The 18,972-nt window shown below is 50.0% G+C and overlaps 7 protein-coding genes across 7 annotated transcripts; 2 read left to right on the top strand and 5 right to left on the bottom strand.

Moving 5' to 3' along the window:
- Window positions 1–227: 227 nt before the first annotated feature.
- On the bottom strand, window positions 228–1,525 carry Asppvi_003542 (uncharacterized protein; the record flags this gene model as incomplete). The annotated part of the gene is made up of 3 exons (XM_043299505.1): window positions 228–283; window positions 335–999; window positions 1,074–1,525. 3 exons carry the CDS (start codon window positions 1,523–1,525, stop codon window positions 228–230), a joined length of 1,173 nt encoding a protein of 390 aa, XP_043155440.1.
- Window positions 1,526–1,966: 441 nt separating this feature from the next.
- Asppvi_003541 (uncharacterized protein) lies at window positions 1,967–5,520 on the bottom strand (the record flags this gene model as incomplete). The annotated part of the gene is made up of 5 exons (XM_043299504.1): window positions 1,967–2,995; window positions 3,078–3,281; window positions 3,355–3,682; window positions 4,422–4,459; window positions 4,534–5,520. 5 exons carry the CDS (start codon window positions 5,518–5,520, stop codon window positions 1,967–1,969), a joined length of 2,586 nt encoding a protein of 861 aa, XP_043155439.1.
- A 2,361-nt stretch (window positions 5,521–7,881) lies between these two features.
- Window positions 7,882–9,090, bottom strand: Asppvi_003540 (actin-related protein 2/3 complex subunit 2; the record flags this gene model as incomplete). Its single annotated transcript, XM_043299503.1, has 5 exons — window positions 7,882–7,961; window positions 8,010–8,058; window positions 8,113–8,213; window positions 8,264–8,934; window positions 9,029–9,090. The coding sequence occupies 5 exons, from the start codon at window positions 9,088–9,090 to the stop codon at window positions 7,882–7,884; spliced, it is 963 nt and encodes a 320-aa protein (XP_043155438.1).
- Window positions 9,091–9,350: 260 nt separating this feature from the next.
- Window positions 9,351–12,381, top strand: Asppvi_003539 (snoRNA-binding rRNA-processing protein DIP2; the record flags this gene model as incomplete). The annotated part of the gene is made up of 3 exons (XM_043299502.1): window positions 9,351–9,367; window positions 9,435–9,689; window positions 9,765–12,381. The coding sequence occupies 3 exons, from the start codon at window positions 9,351–9,353 to the stop codon at window positions 12,379–12,381; spliced, it is 2,889 nt and encodes a 962-aa protein (XP_043155437.1).
- Window positions 12,382–13,467: 1,086 nt separating this feature from the next.
- On the bottom strand, window positions 13,468–14,760 carry Asppvi_003538 (metalloendopeptidase WSS1; the record flags this gene model as incomplete). Its single annotated transcript, XM_043299501.1, has 2 exons — window positions 13,468–14,428; window positions 14,477–14,760. 2 exons carry the CDS (start codon window positions 14,758–14,760, stop codon window positions 13,468–13,470), a joined length of 1,245 nt encoding a protein of 414 aa, XP_043155436.1.
- Window positions 14,761–15,650: 890 nt separating this feature from the next.
- Window positions 15,651–17,222, top strand: Asppvi_003537 (DUF1776 domain-containing protein; the record flags this gene model as incomplete). Its single annotated transcript, XM_043299500.1, has 4 exons — window positions 15,651–15,683; window positions 15,745–16,093; window positions 16,154–16,317; window positions 16,371–17,222. The coding sequence occupies 4 exons, from the start codon at window positions 15,651–15,653 to the stop codon at window positions 17,220–17,222; spliced, it is 1,398 nt and encodes a 465-aa protein (XP_043155435.1).
- Window positions 17,223–17,435: 213 nt separating this feature from the next.
- Window positions 17,436–18,305, bottom strand: Asppvi_003536 (uncharacterized protein; the record flags this gene model as incomplete). Its single annotated transcript, XM_043299499.1, has 2 exons — window positions 17,436–17,798; window positions 17,871–18,305. 2 exons carry the CDS (start codon window positions 18,303–18,305, stop codon window positions 17,436–17,438), a joined length of 798 nt encoding a protein of 265 aa, XP_043155434.1.
- Between the last annotated feature and the right edge of the window lie 667 nt (window positions 18,306–18,972).

The following is an 18,972-nucleotide window of genomic DNA, read 5'->3' as shown; positions in this document are numbered from 1 at the left end:
AGTGGATAAAACATGGGCGTTTGAACGATTTCCGGGTATCGAACATGAATAATCGTGATGGAGGTGGAGCCAAGTTGGCTGTCGGATTCGAGCGCAGGATGTGGCCTGTTGATAAGGGTCCCTCCTATGGGACTGACCCCCTCGAGAGGCTCAAAGTCACAATCGTGACAGGAAGGCGGGTATGGACCCGGTAGCTGAATGTTGAACGGATCTCTGAAATTGTTGTTTCAACGCCCTCTCTTCTTACAGGCGCCGACGACAACACTAATGTCATCCATCTTCCCTAGATTTTTGTCAATAACATGCAATGTGACAGCAGGCTAACGAAACCTACCCCCCTCGATGGCTAGGCCCTCCTCGATAGCCTTCTCCATATATGGGCTCTCTGCAAATGGATCCTGAGCGATAGCCAGCGCAGCTTTGAGCAACTCTCTAGCTACGAATACCATACGTTCATCTGACAGGTGGGCCGGCGGTGCCCATTCCAGATCCTTCTCTTCGAAATGTCCTTCGTCCCATTTCTTGAGGCTGTCGAGCGTGATCGTCAAGACCTCGTGTTCCCAAAGGTTATCGAGAACTCCATCAGACACGGCCAGCACGAGGTCATCCTCCTCAAGCTGAACCTCAGAAAGAACTGCATCCTTCCGCGGAGTATCCACACTATTTGTACCTAGTTGCATAGGACAGTCGAACCAGTGCCATTGTTCCGTAGTTCGAAACAGGACCTTCTCCTCGCTCGGACGTATAACAAGTACTTTGCAATCTCCCAAGTTCGTCACGTAGAGCAAGGGCTTTGGATTTCCCGCATTGTCACCAGTGAAGTGTAAAAGCGCAGTCACCGTCGTTGTTGTGCCCAGCCATTCATTCGGTGAGGTCGTCGCTCGAATCGTCTCCTCGTAGGCTCGTTGTAGGTACTCGACCGGATCTAGTTTTGAGGTTTTGTCGACTTCTCGTTCGGCCTCCAGGGCCCAGAAGTGAAGCAATAGTCGAGACCAAAGCCTGGTTTAATTGAGGACGGTGTCAGCGATGAAATCTCAAGTGGCACAGAAAGGAGGCTGATGTCGTGCACTCACGCAGCATGACCCCGTTCTTTCGTAGCCCACGCCCCCACGCCATCGTTCACCCCGATGAAATTGTCTGCAACGAGCACTGCATCATCGCCGTTGTTAAGCCCGCGGACCAGTTCACCCCCGACGGATAATCTCTTATCCTGACTCTGGTAGTGGGTGGTCAAGGGGTCGGAGAAAGACGACGACGGCGGAGACAGGAACGGCGGGGGGAAGGGGCGCGACGGCCGTTTGGCGCACAGAGCGTAGCCTGTCTGGAAGCAGAATGGAGACTTTGAATGTGGATAACGATCGGGAACCGGGGTAGTGATGCCGTAGGAAGGCCAGACGGCGGCTCGATACTGCCGCACAGGCGTGCTGGGTCGGATTAGCCTCCTTGAGCTTGCTGTACGCGCTGTGGTCCACTGTGGGCTGCGTATCATCAATAATACCGTGGTAACTATATCCTGAGTCACCATGCCCGCGTGAAATAAGATGTGCACTCTCTCAGCACACTGAGATTGCCTCGCGGTTGGGGGGAAGCGCTTCCTCTCTTTTTCGTTGTCTCTGGTCCAAGCCCACCGTGAGATTAGAGTTGGTAAGGCGGATGGAGATGGCTCGCTCACTATGGCTTGAGCGCAGCCAAACACCCATCAGAGACAATGATTACAGCAATATGTAACAGAATTTGCTCCGAGAGCCAGTCATTGCCGAGTTTGATTGCATGCATTCCATATTTGACTAATACGATAGATACATGACCATCGCCTCCGATTTGCCCCTTGAAGGCCCCAGTCATCCATCCTTGCAAGTGGTCTTCATCGTATCAAGGAGAAAAAAAAAAAGAAAAGAAAAGAAAAAAGAGAAACAGAAAGAACGACCTGCAAGCTCAACCGGAGCTGCCATGTTAGTCAGGACTTTCAGATGAGTTGACTGCCCGTGGCAACTGCCTGGCGCTGCTTGCCCACCACTTCTTCGAAGAGCTGCATGGCACGGTGCAGCTCCGCGACGAGCTCATAGTGAGCAACTTCACGGCTGACCATTACCAGTCCTTCAAAGAAGGCTCTGGCCAAACTGCCGCATCTGGGGCCGAAGTCCTGCTCGCCCGCAGCCTCATGGCGCTTGGCCAGCACGATGCGCAGGATGCGCTCAGAGCAGGGGCAGGGCAGCAAGACATCCATTGTGCAGTCAGTCGCGCAACTGCAAGATGAACGGCAGATGCACTTCTTCTCTTTGACGAAATCAAGGAGGCGACGTCTGCCGTCATCGCGTCTGATGTCTCCGACGCTCCTGCCCTCGAGCTTCGCCAGGGTCGCCTGACGGTTATCAAGGACGTTCTCGCGCTGCCAAATTTCTAGCTGAATTGAGTCGCGGTTGACGAACGGAAGTTCAGTCGCTGGAAAGTCATCGGTAGCCGTCACCTTTGGCATGATAGTCAGGTACTTCTCCGACATCATGGTGATCGTTTCGACGCCCGGCATCTGATACAGGTAAACGAGGCCTCTCCACTTCAGAACGAAAGGATGAGTCTCGTCGGAGACAATCTTCAAGATGGAGGTACGATAACCGATAAGATCGTGCGCAGAGAAGCCAGTGATGGCAAGCTTGTCGGTAGCATGGCGAATGATCGAGTCCTGGTGCTGCTTAACAAGGTCGTAATCAAGGCCACTGCAAACTTCCGGGGCGTCCAGGACGTCCTTGAATGTTATGAATATGTCACGGAGATGACTAGTTTCAGGAAGGGTGAACGTTTCCTTAATGAGCATGCGGCGCAGGTTAAGGTCGAAGTGACCACAGAGCTCAACGTTAGCAATCTCCATAACCAGTCTCGCATACAGAGAATAATAAAGCTTTTCGGTGCCCTCGATGAGTTCAGCAAGAGAATCTGTATTCACAACAGCTTCGGCGTCCTTGAGATGAGCCAGCATACCTCCAGGAGCGTCGTCTAACTGTGGGGAGGGAAAGCCACTCATCAGTTTTCTGTGCTGAGCTACAAGGTTCACTGGAAGGCTCAGGGCTTATCCTGCTTACCTCCACGCCATACATCCTGAGTGCCCAAGCAAGGATTTTGGCAATGGTATAAACCTTCGAGAAGACGCTGATGACACTGCCAAATTTCGCTGCAGCCGCCCTTCCATAAGGATTGTCGAGAAGCTGTTCACGGGCAGCGAAAGAGTGCCATTCAGACGAACTGATGGTATAAGGAAGACTCGGAGTTTCGATGGGTGGCATCTGCTGACTTTCTGTTAGTTTCTTTTCCCTAGCTCTGTTTGGCAAACTGCCTGCTAAGGATGTCGAGTCGACTTACAGCTGAAGCGTAAGAAGCTTCGGTACTGTCTGAACCACGCATGTAAGATACTTCGGCACTGCCTGAAGTACGCATGTAAGAAATTCGGGCACTTCCTGAAGTACGCATGTAAAAAACTTCGGCACTATCCGGAGCACGCATCGTGCGAGACTCGAATCTTTCTTTTTTCTCTTCAAGCATCTCTTGAGAATACTTGTAGAAGCCGTCCTTGTGTTCACCGATTTCGAAATCGTCATCCAAAGCAGGTTGTTTACCCTTCGACTCAGATGAGCGTCTGCGGAATACCTTCTGCAAGGCAGACTGCCAGGAGTGAGAGCTAGAGCTTGATCTACGCATGGTTGGTAGAAATCACTGCGTTGTTATGAATTGCGGGTCAGCAGTCAAGCCGCGTGTTGAGCACTGAGAAAAGTGCGGCTGGGTATGTGGCGAGAACTGGTCAGGGAAGGTGAGTGATGCTAGGTGTTGATGTGTTCAGCGATGTGCTTTGCTTCTGGTCAAGTGAATGTTGTCAGAGGACCTGGTGCAGAGATGCCACTTCACTGTGGAAGCCATGCCGAGTGTCTATAACTATCGTCAGAGATGATCATAAAAAGCTTTCTTACTCCAGACAATCCTCAAGAACCCACTCATTAAGCTACTAAGTATAAACAGCTATGATATTGGTCAGAGTGAAGCGGAGGAATCAATATGCAAGAACACTATCGACCACTGAGTCTTGCATAGCTTCTGCTGACCAAAAGTTTGTGAGACATATATCTGACATCAATCTAATTCTTTTCTGGTAGTGATAAGGAAACTATGAAGCTACAAGACCAGACAGGGCAGATATCAGCTGTTATGGTTGCCATATAGGATAAAATAGACAGGACCATAATGTGATTCATGAGGCAGAGAAAGATGAACAATGCACAGATGAGTATCATAGTCTATTAACAACAAAGGATGATTTCATACACGGCTATGAAAGAAGAGGATCAACTTCAATAGCTGAATTCTGTGTAACAAAGGCATATGGCAGAATGACTTCTGCTATCTTCCAGATGGCTTTATTAGCCCTGTCGACATACTCGGACGATATACATGCACACTCCCTGAAAGAAAGAGACTGGAGGGAAGAATTATTAGCTTGTGACCAGAGGTTGCGATATGGAAAGCGTGTGGCGTCGGAGAAAAACTTACTTGCAAGTTTGACAGATTTCTGACCCATTCAAAGCCCTCATCACAGGGGCCGTCTGGCAACTGCTTAAGTTTTTGCTCATCTATTGGATGGCTTAGTAGACGGTGACAATTCTCCAGCCACAGAACTTCGAGCTTCGCACCAGGTGCCAGTTTCTGGCCTTCTGTCGCTGCATTGTCTTTATCCTTTTGAACGCCTCCAAGCCAATTCAAAAACTCCGGCTGGGCACCACGGCAGGTCCTCAGCTTCAAGACTCTCAGCCTAGGATTCTTCCCCACAAGCATCGCCAATTGCCATGGCGTGATGCCTGATCGTTCCAATATCAGAGTCTCAAGGCCGGTAATCCCTATGTCCTTGGGGTTCCCTATGCCCGCGAGTAAGTTCCAAGCAGTGCTACCCGGCGCAGGATAATACCAAGCGGTTGGCCTCATCGGCCCGTCGCGGATATGTGGATGCTCGAAACGCAGTGCCAGATAGCGCAGCGCGTGTCTACATCTGGTGCCGAGCGCTTTTGCTCCATCGACATCAAGATCGTAGGCCATGAACTCAAGCTTGACCAATGAAGGCCCGTATCGATCCATCAGTCGCGCAAGAACTTTGTTCTGTGCTTGTACCGTCTGCTCCTGAGCGTCTAGTGGTCTTATGGCCCGCTTTCTTTGCAGCTTGCATTTAGCATGTGGCTTTCCATCCAATCCTTGCTTTGCATAGACGCCTGGTTGGATCACGGAAATTGTATAGTCACTCCTGGAACCATCGTTCTCATGAGATGAAGAAAGTTGATCGGGTGTAGCCCAGCCTGCCTGAAGTAGAGAGATCATGGAATGGACTCGCTTTTCGAACACTCCGACTCGAAGACGTCTCAAGCAAAGGGCGTGAGACTTGAAATTCGCGTGAGATGTTTCTCCAAAGGCGAGGAGAGACTCAAAAGGTAGGTACGCCAGGATGGAGAGAAGTACCTCTAATGGTAGGAAACTGATCTTGTCCGACATATTGAACCAGAGTATTCTCGATGCCGTCAACGAACACTGCTTGCTTTCTGAAGTCGTCGCCGTCCCACGTTTAACCCGGTTTCGTTGTTTGTTCCTTCAGCAGACGCAATATAGAGGCGACGTCTGAAGCGCAGAATGATTGCTCCAAGAAATGTCGGTTAGGCGTAAAGATGAGGAGCATCTATTGCCTATGTAAACAATGTGATGTTCAGCATACGGTTGTTGAACAACCTGAGGATTTCAAGATCAATATGTTGTAAGAAAAAAAGATGATGCCTCAAACAAAAAGAAAGGCCTTTGACTTCGTGTAGACAGCTTACCTAGAGGAGCATGATCGTAGTGCTAGACAGCAGGATAGTGGAAGCGATGCTAGTGAAGGCCTCGGTAAAGACCCTGCGCTTCTATCTTTGGCGTATTATCCGGGCACAGATGATGATAGCCGGTGAGGTATTTTCACTGAGCCGAGTGAGCAAAATTTGGGTATTCGTTCAATATCGTAAGTGACCAAAAGTTGAACCTCCAAGCTGTATCGATGCGCACTGCTCCTGTTTCTTGCAATGCAACTACAGCGGGAACTTTCCAACCTTCTCACTCAGTCACCCCTTTCCTTTCTCTGGAGTAATATGGCTCTCCTGCCTTGTTCTTCTCCATCAATATTTAGTCCCGATGATATATTCTCCGAGGAATCCTCGTCTGTGAGGTAGTCCAGGAATGTGCCAAATAAGACAAAGAATGATGACAGTCTGTATAAGGCAACAACGGAACAATGTGCCTTAGGCGAGGCAACCAAGACCATGCAAGTTGGCATAAATCTTGATAGACGCTTCGAGTCTCAATTTGGAACTCTCTCTTGCTTATTTATGGGATTATGTGTCAGCTGGCAGCACACCATGATCGCTCGTCAACTGGCTGCGTATTTCTCCACATGGGAAGGGACGTATAGCTGCAGAAAACGGAGAACAAAGCAGACAATGGCAACGATGCACTTGTATGGCCTTCTGGCACAACACTGCACACGCTGTTTGGACTTGGGATAATCGTGTGGGTGCTTATTGACCCCTTGCGACAAGTTGTCGAAGAGAAAGCAAGAGCAAACGATGACCGTCAACTTCGCCGAATAGGATGGAGTGTAAGCCCCCGAATACTGTGTTCCATGTTTATTCTGGATTTTCTCTTTTTGCTAAAAAATATTCCCGAGACGTGGTTTTATATTTTTGATTCTGCCACGAAGTCTAAAGCCCAAGTAGGGCAGGCCATTTGCTGCGCAGAAACCGCACAGCGATCGAAATCCCTTCAGTCCTGACACGCTAACTGAAATTGTAGTTAGAGTTACTGGGAAGGCGACAAAGAACACAAGCGTGGTCAGCCTTTTTCCCCAATGGACAAGTCGCTCAGTATTGGTTGTGGCTTGTGACAGATGTCCGAATCACGCATGCATCAGCGTTTTGTGTTCGTCCGTCAGTCGCCGACAAGTATCTGATCATCTGCTCCACGGGCGTGCCAATGATACCAAGGGACCAGATTAAACTGCATGCCCGGTGCTACTCCGACCCAGGCTGTCGGTTCCATATACCCAATTGAAACACTAGCACCCTGCAGCTTGGTCGGCGACACGACCAAGGGGATTTCAGGCGCCCAGATCGAACGCTTACAGCTGCCAGGGTGCTGCTCCCTTAGACCACTGCCTGACATCCGCTAGTCTACTGGTCGCAAACAGTAATTTAGTAACTTGGCAGTGAATCAGGCATCTGCTAGTTAAATTCATCAAGTCCGTTGCATTTTCTTGGTGGTGCTTGATTGAGCAGGTTTTGGTATCTTCGCAGCCGAATGATTCTGCCGTGCCATACTCTGAGGGATACTCCCTGCAATAAGAACGTTGTCACACGTGTTGGCTGTGATTCGAGAGGCTGGCACAGACACACATTTACCTTAAAGAAGCAAGGACGACAGAGACTAACAAGTAGCAGGGGCCCGAAAGAGATCCACAAGTCTCAATAGGGAAGCCAAGATAGCGGTGAAGTCTGTTGATACGAAGAAACCAGGATAAGGATCAGTCTTCATTATTGCCAGGTAGATATCCACCTCGTGCAGATTGACAGATGCATCCTTGATCGTGGATACGCTGCAAAGGGGAAAAAAGCAATTACACCCGAAACCACGGCAAGAATGCGTCCAAATCCTCCGAGACACGTCAAATCGTCGTCAGACACACCCTTGCCTCTTGCTGAAACGGCCAAATAATCGTACGATAAGGTGCTCTGTGTAACTAGCGAAATTGTATGTGCACTTTCCTTGTTCAGCTTCACATGCTTCGTACTGCCTTCGAGCCGTAATATACAACAAGAAACACGATTGACCGCTCTATCCATGAACCCTGAACGTACGACCGCTGGCCGTCTTTCGCTCCCGCTCCTCGTTCTCAGGTCGAGCTCTGTTGAGAACTGTTATTGTTAGCAACGAAGTAGGCCGCGGTATCCATTGCGACTCACCTTGCAGGAAGTCTGCTGTCCTCTTACGCATTCTAGTGTGGATATATGCCTACATAGAGTCAGTGCATTGGAGAAGGGAAACACTGACATCGTTGAAGCCTACCTTGGACGCCTTGATGTGGTAATGGAAATAGTCACGGAAGGTTTGGATGTGAGAGATATTTTCGTAGCGTCGCTGAGGAGTCAGGTGTCGAGGGAAAAGGACTATGAGCTGTCAGTCAAGGCTCGCGACATAGGCAACGAGATTTGCTTACCGAAAGTGACATAACTCATTTTACCGTCCCCAGCTGTCTGCAGACCAGGGACCCCCTGCAGCTCCAGCGGAGGGTCGCTGCGGAAGAGCACTTGGGGCGCATTCTGCAACGTCACCACACGTCTTCTCGCGTCGACAAACTCCTGTAAGAAGACTTTGCCAAAGATACGATCCGTCTCTTCGCGGAAAACAGTGCTAAAGATCACTGTAACCCGGTCATGACTGGCCTTGATGTAGATTGCTTCCTCCTCCCGGTAATGAATTGCCATCAACTCCCCACCTTCCTTGACCCCTTGGGGTGCGGACTCCGACGTATATCTAGATGCCTCCTCTGACAATTTCGCGAATTCGTCAAATGCCCTTTCGAACGGAGCAGCCATGGCGTTCCGCTTCAGCAATGCAAGCCGCATGATGAGCTCGTCCCGAGCGTCCTGCTCTGCGGGCAGGTTCTCCAAGTCAATCTGTACCGAAAAGTCATAGCCAGGCTCTGGTGTGACGATGTAGGGACCATATTCTCTTTCCAGTACCTCTTGGGCACCATATTGAACCAGCTCTTTGAAGCATTTCACGTGGATGGAGATAAGGATCTTGGTTTTCGACTCTGGCGTCGACAGGTGGAAGGTCACCCCGTCAAAGTCAGAAACAACTTGGTCAATTGAAACCGGCGCGCCTCTATTGCAACAAGCAGAAAATTCATTCCGTTAGCTGATGTTGTCAAGGCCGGGACCTGCGTATACCAAAGGAGGCGGGGAGGGGACAGCTATACCCGGAGAAGCGCTCCGTCAGGAGGTTCTGAATGAGAACATTCTGGTAATCAAGCAAAAGCATGACGACAGACTGTGTATATCGCAGCTCAATCAATTCCGAAAGAAACGATAGTATCTGTTAGGCACCTGTAAGTAGTTCAACCCTGTTGATGAGTTGGTTCGATTGGGTGCCTGAGGGGGAATGACGGCAGGCGGTGGGGATTTGTCCGGGGTGGTTGCTCTCGCCGCCCGTAGTTTTTTTCTGGCGCATTTCGGCCTATCGATAGCAGTCTCTCTCGGAGCTCTTAAATTTTCCTTGCTATCGACTTGGGCATTCCAACGATGGTGAAGTCATATTTGTATGTGCAGTTGTTCCGCAAATTTGTCCATGGTGGAGTCTTGAATGTGAGGCGCTAATTTTTGTAGGAAATTCGAGCATTCGAATACGTTCGGGCTCGTTGCGTCGGGTTCGTCGAATGCGATTTGGACCCGAGACGATGCCCTCGCTGGCACTGCACACCGCACAGGCGCTGGAAGGGCCATTGTCGGTGCGGGCGAACAGGTTCTTTGCTGGGACGTCAAGAAAGGCGACTTACTTGGACGGTGGCGCGACTCGTCCTGCAAAGCGCAGGTGACCGTGATCACTCAAAGTAAGACCGATGAGGACGTTTTCGCTGTCGGGTAGGTCTTTTTCCTTTTATCAGAGATGAGACATTCATCTGCTTGGTGCTTACATTCAGAATCGGTTCTATTTAGGTACGATGATGGAAGTATTCGTATCTGGGACTCGAGAACAGAGACCGTGATCATTTCGTTCAACGGCCACAAATCGGCCGTTACTCAACTCGCATTCGATGCCGCCGGTGTACGCGTTGCTAGTGGCTCGAAGGACACGGATATCATTGTGTGGGACTTGCTAGCGGAAGTTGGGCTTTTCAAGCTGCGCGGACACTCCGACCAAGTCACCTCGCTCCATTTCCTCAATTTGTCTTCCGAATTGCTACAAGCCGCTGGACTGAGCGAACACGCGGGGTTTTTGCTCACTACCGGCAAGGACTCTTTAATCAAGGTCTGGGATCTGGCTACGCAACACTGTATTGAGACACATGTGGCCCAATCGAACGGCGAGTGTTGGAGCTTGGGCCTCTCCCCCGATCAAAGCGGCTGTATCACCGCAGGAAACGATGGAGAACTCAAGGTTTGGTCGATTGACGAAAGCGCCATGCTAGAGATCTCACGGGAGAAAGTTGGTTCTGAAAGTCGCAAAATTCTGACGGACAGAGGGACGCTTTATCGGAACGGCAAAGATCGAACGATTGGTATCAGCTTTCACCCGCGCGCTGACTATGTCGGGTTCCATGGCTCGGAGAAGGCAATAGAAATCTGGCGCATCCGCTCTGCGACCGAGGTACAAAAGAGCTTGGCCAGGAAGCGTAAGAGAAGAAAGGAGAAGGAAGCTCAGCGGGCTGCAGACAAGGAAGGGGCAGTGGCAGAAGTTGACAATGAGAAGGTCGACGATATTTCCTCTGCGCCGGTCACGGAAGTCTTTGTTCCTCATGTCATTGTTCGCACTGGCGGCAAGGTCCGTTCCTTCGACTGGATTCGAACAAAAGCTACAGGCAATCTCCAGCTTTTGGCTTCGACTACGAACAACCAGTTGGAATCGTACAGCGTTATCACTGCGAATAAGAAGAAGGATGATGATGAGTCTGACTACAACCGCAACCTGGCCGTCGATATCCCGGGTCACCGTACCGATATCCGATCTATAGCCCTGAGTTCCGACGACCGAATGCTGGCTTCTGCCTCCAACGGCAGCTTGAAGATTTGGAACGTTCGTACGCAAAACTGCCTGCGTACCTTGGAGTGCGGCTATTCCCTGTGCTCTGCCTTCCTCCCCGGTGACAAGATCGTTGTGGTGGGTAATAAGAACGGCGAACTGGAAGTTTTTGACATTGCATCCTCAACCCTGCTGGATACGATCAAGGCACACGATGGACCAGTCTGGTCTCTGCACGTCCATCCCGATGGCAAATCGATGGTTAGTGGTAGTGCTGACAAGTCCGCGAAGTTTTGGAATTTCCAGGTTGTCCAGGAAGAAATCCCCGGCACCAAACGAACTACACCACGCTTCAAATTGGTACATACAAGAACCCTGAAAGTTGCGGATGACATCCTCAGTCTTCGCTTCTCACCTGACGCTCGGTTGCTTGCAGTCGCCCTTTTAGATAACACCGTCAAAGTCTTCTTTACCGACTCTCTAAAACTCTTCCTCAACCTTTATGGCCACAAGCTTCCTGTCCTCAATATGGACATTTCCTATGACAGCAAGCTCATTGTTACTTGTTCCGCGGACAAGACAGTTCGCCTATGGGGTCTGGACTTTGGTGATTGCCACAAAGCATTCCTGGCTCATGAGGACAGTATCATGGCCGTCGCTTTCGTCCCCACCAACAAGGAGGGCAACGGCCACAACTTCTTCAGCGCAAGCAAGGACCGTGTCATCAAATATTGGGATGGTGACAAATTTGAGCACATTCAGAAACTTCAAGGCCATCACGGTGAAATTTGGGCTCTGACTATCAGCCATTCCGGCGAATTCATAGTCAGCGCTAGCCATGACAAGAGCATTCGCATTTGGCAACAGACAGATGAGCAGCTCTTCTTGGAAGAAGAGCGCGAGAAAGAGCTTGAAGAAATGTATGATAACAATCTGATGGCGTCCCTTGAGCAGGATGAGGATGCAGACGGGGAGAAGGCCGAGGCAGTCGATGCTGGGAAGCAGACCACCGAAACGCTTATGGCCGGAGAAAAGATCATGGAGGCTCTGGATTTGGGTATGGCAGACCTCGAGGTGATGCGGGAATGGCGCGCCGTCAAAGCCAGCCAGCCAAACGCGGCACCGCCGGCTCGCAACCCTCTATACATGGCACTGGGTAACATCTCAGCCGAGCAGCATTTGCTTAGTGTGGTTCAGAAGATCCCTGCCGCTGCACTCCAGGATGCCTTGCTCGTTCTACCCTTCTCCAAAGTCCCCGCGCTTTTCACTTTCCTCAATATTTGGGCCAACCGGGGCTGGAATATCCCGCTCACGTGCCGTGTTCTGTTCTTCATGCTGAAGACGCACCATCGTCAGATTATTGCCAGCAAGATGATGAGACCGATGCTGGATAGTATCCGGTCAACCCTGCGTCGAGTCCTCACCCGTCAAAAAGACGAGATGGGCTTCAACCTTTCTGCTCTGCAGATCATAGGCCAGCAAGTGCGGGAAGCGGGCACCAAGGACTACGTCGATGAGGAAACGTGGGAGCAGGAGCACCCACAGGTGACGGGTACAGGCAAGAAGCGGGCATTTGTCCAAATTGAGTCTTAAAGGCTTACTCAATCTACGAGCATGTATTTTGTACGGGTGCATATATGGCGTTGCGATTGTTTACACGATGTTGGTCGAGGTCGGCTACGAAAGTTCTATATCCTTGGAGTTTCGAGAAGGGCAAAAAGTTGGTCTGTTAATAGAGTATCTTGATTTCTAGACATATATATTCTGAGCCTGTACCGTGGAGATATTCGATTCCGACATATAAATGCAGTTGCACAAGTGCAAAATACCGAGCATTCGCAATCAAGCGAATAGTAGTCTAACCTGTCACTTCAAGCAGTCAGCACAATCCATCATCAGATGCAGTAACTGAGACGCCGAAAGCAATTTCACGAGGGTCCAAAAACCCCATACCGCATGCCTCCCACGAACAAGAAAGACACAAGCGAAGCAAAAAAGCCCAAATCATCAACCCGAACTCCACTCAGCAGAACCATTATAAGCACCGACGACAAGGGAGACCCCAATTTTGATATGGTAATCTCCTCAAGTCATACCTCTTCCGGCTCTTCCTAAAAGTATCGGTTCAAGAAAATGTTCTCATCATCTAGGAGAAGGTCGTGATTGGGCTTTGTTTGCTTTTCGAGCTTGTTCTTGTCCGAGATGGACTTCGGTTGGACTTGGATGGGATAAGGATATTTCATACCAATTCTGATTAGTTGTAGGTTGATCTCCTCAAGTTGTTAAAATGGAAGCTGCAAGTCATTGTAGAGCTTTCTCGGCTGTCAAGAGTGAAGCTTGATAGCCACGAGGAAAGAAAAAGGGAAAGAAAATCGTCGTTGACTGGGAAAATTCAAGTGCCAAGGATCGTTGTGTGGAGCACTTCTAGATCACGTGATTATTACTGGTATGCATATCCCCAAGACAAAGACATTGCAAAGTGCAATTTGCCTCTTACAATTTAAAAGCTATATGGTTGGAATACTGGCGTAACCTCTATCATCGTGCTCGAGTGGACAATGATATATTGACGTTTATCCTCGATTGAAGTCTATATTATCAAGTTAAGAGTATGGAGTCGTTTCTCGTAGAGATCATCATATCAAATCATAGTTCATCAGACCAATAGGTGCAATTGACTCACGAGCCCTGCTTCATCATTCCACAGTTTGAACAAGTCCACCATTCCGTTTCCATGAATGTGCCGCATGTTTGACAGATCCAGCCCAAGGGCCGCTTGGCGATATTGCTATCAAGGGCAGCGAGGGTTTCCACGGCCCTAGTTCTGTTCTTAAGAACAGTCTGACTGGCAGATTGGCTTATCGGGCGCTTCTTCTTGTTGCGATTGTCTGTGCTGCAAGGACCTGTGGTTGAAGGTCCAGATGGTGATCTAGTAGCCGAGGGTCGTGGGCGTTCCGAAGCACAAGCATCACAGCACAGGAAGTTGGCTGGGTTCTCAAGAGTGCAGATAGGGCATGTCCAGGGTTGTTCGTAAGAGGTATTATCATAGGTGAGATCAATCGAGTCTTGCGGCTGAGTCAAGGTACTAGGTTTGGTGTTTTCTGGTACAGGAGGAGGAGAAAGAGCTGACCGAGGCCCGGCAGGGATTTCCTGGGAAGGGGGAATGTAAGAAGGCCCGTATCTCTCCCTTTCTTCTTGCTGTATCAAATCAATGTAAGCTTCCATGATAGCCCGTTCGTTTGCATCGTCTTCTTCGGCTTTGGTGCGAAACCCATTCCTAGAGGCTTCCTCTGCAAGCTCAACGCTGTTGTCTGCCCCGGAGGCACAGCCCTTGGTCACGTCGATACGCCTCTGCGCGGCATCAGCAATGACTCTGCGCATATCTGTTCCCCGCAATACGGGGGCACCGCCAAGCCGCTGTCCTGATCCTGCTGCAAGGGCCCGTCTCCGCTCTGCAGCCGCTCTGGCTACGCGGCGCGCCTCGTCTATTGGCATGTTMCGACCGCCCAAGCGTTTACCTTGGGAGAGGAAACCCTCTCCAGTGTAACCTTTCATGACTAGCTCTTCATGTTCATCACGTAACTGGTTCCATAAGGCGTTGAAATGCTGATTATGTGGTCCATGTACAATATGACAGAGCCTGGACATGTCAATGAATGAGTTCTCTGGAATCTGAGCATCGACTTACTCGTGCAGCATCGTATCAACTACTTGCTCTAAAGGTAGGAATTGACGCTCGTCGGAGGGGTATCGCAAACGGAGACATATTTTCTGGCCCGCGTTGACATTCAAGCCCAAGAGATTTCGTTGCTGTGGGTAGAATTCACACAGTGTTCCTACCCTCCAAGCCCTCTGACGCATAATTGGTTTGACTAGGGAAGCGATCTTCCGGAGCATCAACAAAGCCTCTGCTTCTCTGGGCCGGTGTTTGTCATGTTGGTACTCGGAGACCAGTGGGTCTAGTTCACGCATATTGATGGCCGTGAATAAAATTGAGTCGAAGATGATCTGAGGAAGATATCGGAAAAAGAGGATATGGCAATGATACTGTTTGAGTTCTGAAGCTGGCTCAAAGAGGATATATGCCAGGCTGACAATGATTGCCATATACCTCTCTCTGTGCCAGCAGATGAAAGATATCCGTCAGGCGCGGGCGTACAAGCCTGTCCAAAATGGCAGCATGAGTTCTCCTGTCCCAAAGCGATATCAGGGAGAAATAAATTTTTGCCACATTCTATGTATTCCAGTAGACTCCAGGAACGTGTGACAATGTCGAAGCGCCTTGCTACTTCATTCTCTGGATTGATAATCAGCAGAAGACATTAGAATCAAGCTGCCTTCGACGATAATCACGTGCAAGATTCACACCCTTCCCCTGAGGCCAAGAAGTGGCTGTAAGGCATCACAGAACCAGGCGAGGCCTGTTGGACGCTCCTGAAGAAATAAATGGCCAACCAAGGGCTGGGAAGTTGTGGCAAGTTTGATGCATAAAGCAGCTGCTTAGATGTACTACTGAGACTAGTACAGATACGGACTAGTTTACACGGAGTCAGAGTGACATTATTAAAGAACGTAGGTGGGGATCAATGCATCCTGCAACATTTCATAGTAAACCACTTAATAACATGAAGATATCAGAATCATCTGGATATTCTMCAGTATAGATAGCAGCTTTATATTAAGTAATTTTTATACTCAAAAGCTACAGTTGATATCATTATCCTTATCCTGGGGCTGTGGAGTATATCATGCTCATGTGACTGGTTGATATACATTTCCTGCACTTATCAGTGGAACTTTTCCACCTTTATCAACCTCTGTGGCATCAAGCATTTAGCTTCTGATTTCAAATTCCAATCAAGATGACGAGCGATGATCAGTTCTTCTTCGATTATGTGAGTTACCTGGGCTACACTACTGCCAGTCACTAGACTTACGAGATGCTTCAACTTCCAGCTTGCCACGATTCCGCATGACGTAAGAAGATACTCGCTCGAGGTCGCAGATTCTATCGACCGGCAAGTCGATCACATCGCGACAGTGATTCGCGACACACTCTCACATCAATCATGGCTCCCTCCTGCGATCCGACCTTCGCCCAAGACATATCCAGGCTTCCATGCGGCGCGGTCGCAGTCTTTCACTGATCGCGCGTATGACTGGGTGGTGCGAAATCGAGCATGGAGCGCTGCTTTAATCGCATTTATTGGGACAACCAGCGTCCTGTATTTTGGGAATAGCAAGCTACATGGTCGCCGGAGGAAGGCAAGGAGGGCAGGAAATGGTGCTCGAAAGGAGATAGTTGGTATGTTACCGAGATGGGAAATCTGTACGGGTTGTCCATAAGAGCTAACTACTTGGTCAGTTGTCGCCGGGTCTCCCCATGAACCGATGACCAGAGCGATTGCCACTGATTTGGAGCGTCGAGGATATATTGTGTTTATTACTGTCACATCTGCTCAAGAGGAGCAGCTGGTTCGGTCGGAAAACCGAATGGACATCAGAGCCCTTTGGCTTGATCTCACAGCAGTGAGCATTCATTCCGCATTTCAGAAGACGAACTATTGCTGACATTGTTAAAGACCCCTTCGCCTTCTGAGATTCACCCCTCTCTGCGTGACATACATTCCCTCATCACACAGCCGCAATGGCCGATGCCTGGCGTACCTCCCCATACCTGCCAGCTAAGCGGCATTATCCTAGTCCCATCTCCTAATTATACAACTGGCCCGGTCGCCACTATCCCACCATCAGCCTGGGCTGATACCATTAACACTCGACTACTTTCTCCTATACTAACCACTCAGATCTTCCTGCCTCTCCTTACGCTTCGCAGCACGAATAGCACTATCCTCGTACTCTACCCCTCTATATCGTCGTCGCTTTCAGCACCATTTGCCGGTCCTGAAGTCACTACTGCCCGTGCTCTGTCAGGATTCGCGACGTCTCTACGGACAGAGTTACGGCTCTTGCAGCATAAGAACATTGATGTTGTGGAGTTGAAGCTTGGCAACATCGACCTCGGCCCCCAGTTCCGCGACGCGCAGAGCCATGTCACTGGGACTGAAGTTCTCGCATGGAGCGCACAGCAACGGTCTCTCTATGGGCCGCAATACCTTTCGAGCATCGAACAGCGGCCCGTGGCATCTGCAGGGCCCAGTACGGTGCGAGGCTCACCTGCCAGAACGCTCCACTACGCGGTATTGGATGCACTGGAGCCAGCATCAAAAGATATTTTTGGAAGAAAAGTGCCCAAGAAGCGGGTCATATACGCTGGACGAGGCGCGAGGTCATACAGCATCATTGGCGAGTGGGTTCCCGCCGGCCTGGTAGGATGGATGATGGGCCTCCGAGGTGGGCAGCCTGCAGCGTCGGACAGTGCCAGCAATAGCAGCAGTGAAACTGGCTGGGAAAAAGTCAATGATGCACGATAATATTTCTGCCTATTTTTTGGTTATAATTTGGATCCTGGGCCCCACTGACATGCCTTGATCTGTTGAATCCCATCCCCTCTCCATTCTGGATGCAACTGACATCTCATAAAATGAATACTCAATCGCATCTCAATTATTATTGGTGCAGAGTGCACACATATGTGCTCATTATTATTACGTATTATCCTATATAAACACGACATAATACCTCGACTAAACTCCGATATGCCGCATCTCAGGAATGTCCTCCTTGTCGTAGACCGACCTCTTGATCTTTCCATGGGTAAGCCTCCTCCTCAACCAGATGGCAGCCCACGACAGAATGAAAATGACCAGGATCGCTGCAAAGATTCCAAAGCAGTAAGCAGTCACACGACCACTATGCTCGCCATTCGGCCCGGGATCCAAGAACGAGTAGGTGTAGAAACCCTCAGTGTGGTAGGTCAAGTAAGCGAGTGAGACATACAGCAGGAGAATCAGCACCAGGAACGGAAACGTCAGAAGCGAATGCGGGTTCGTGGTGGGGAGGATGATTTCCAGCAGGGCCCAGAGAGAGTTGAGGCCGTGCTGCGAGATCTACAGCACATCATTCATAGCGTTAGCGATACTCGACACTCACTTTGCGATTTTACATTGTGAAAAGCATACATTCGACCAAGCCCCAAAAGTCCGCGTATACCACGGCGGCTCAAACAGAATCGCCCAGAACACGATCGTCACGAGAAACGGGAAGGTAGTGATGGTCGCGTAGAAAATCGCATGCAGAGCGCGTAGCGCACGAGGCAGTCTGTCGAAGAGCACGGAGCGCCCCGTGCGTGCGTAGCATGCTGTATGGATTGCCGCAACGAGATAATAGAAGCCCAGACCCCAGAACGTGAGCCAGGTGAAGTAGCTGAAGCTCTGGCCGATTGCCTCGGAGTCGCCGTGTGTGCCGTCCCAGCCCCAGATGAAAAAGATGGTGACGAAGATGTAGAGGGCGACTAGGGCGCGGAGGAGGGCGAACCAGAGAGGGGGGAGAAGCCAGGAAGTTTCGTAGCAGTGGAGGGAGGAGTCGACGCCGAAGGAGGGTTTGGATAGCTTCATGTTGGCGACGACGGCGGCGGCAGTGGTGCGCGCCTGAGGATAGGATTTTGCGGGGGGGAAGAAGGTGGGAAAAGAATCGAATAAGAGTTATCTAACGGCCATACTGAGGTTTATTCAAGAAAATTTCCGCTAGGGAGGTTCAGACTCAGAGACTGAGCTAAATTTTGTTCGCTGTTTCTAGTGCTGTCGCCATTCCAATTATGGTTTTGTCAGTTGCCTTGGGATCAAGCCATCTACAAATGTAACGGTAAGCCTGCGCTGTGGATACGTGGATTGAACTTAAGCGATGGCTAATGGAGACTGGAGCCTGACTATATTAGTGTAAAGACTCCGTAAACAGACTTGGCTGTGAGCCGACTGTGGTCCATTGGTTTAGATGAACGAGGGCTTGATTTCGTCCCGTGGACACCTAAAATGGTTTTGGTACTGTTGAGGCACATCGGCCGTGAAGTTCAATTCTCAGTAGTAACAAAGTGACATTCGAGGCAATGTGGAGCGAACTGGTCTTGTAGGACGGACGGACGACCAATCCCAAGTCAATGGGCCCGAAGACAGAAAAAGCAATCACCGCCGAGGAAGAAATGAAGATGAGCTGCTCTATCTAATGGTTACGCGGCCCAGATAGACAGTGCGAATGGAGTTTTAGAATACAAACATTTCTCCAATG

The sequence above is a fragment of the Aspergillus pseudoviridinutans genome, assembly GCF_018340605.1.
Source record: "Aspergillus pseudoviridinutans IFM 55266 DNA, scaffold_2, whole genome shotgun sequence".
Classification (NCBI taxonomy): domain Eukaryota; kingdom Fungi; phylum Ascomycota; class Eurotiomycetes; order Eurotiales; family Aspergillaceae; genus Aspergillus; species Aspergillus pseudoviridinutans.
The sequence above is the reverse complement of the archived record's forward strand: the minus strand, read 5'-3'. Positions and strand labels throughout refer to the sequence as shown.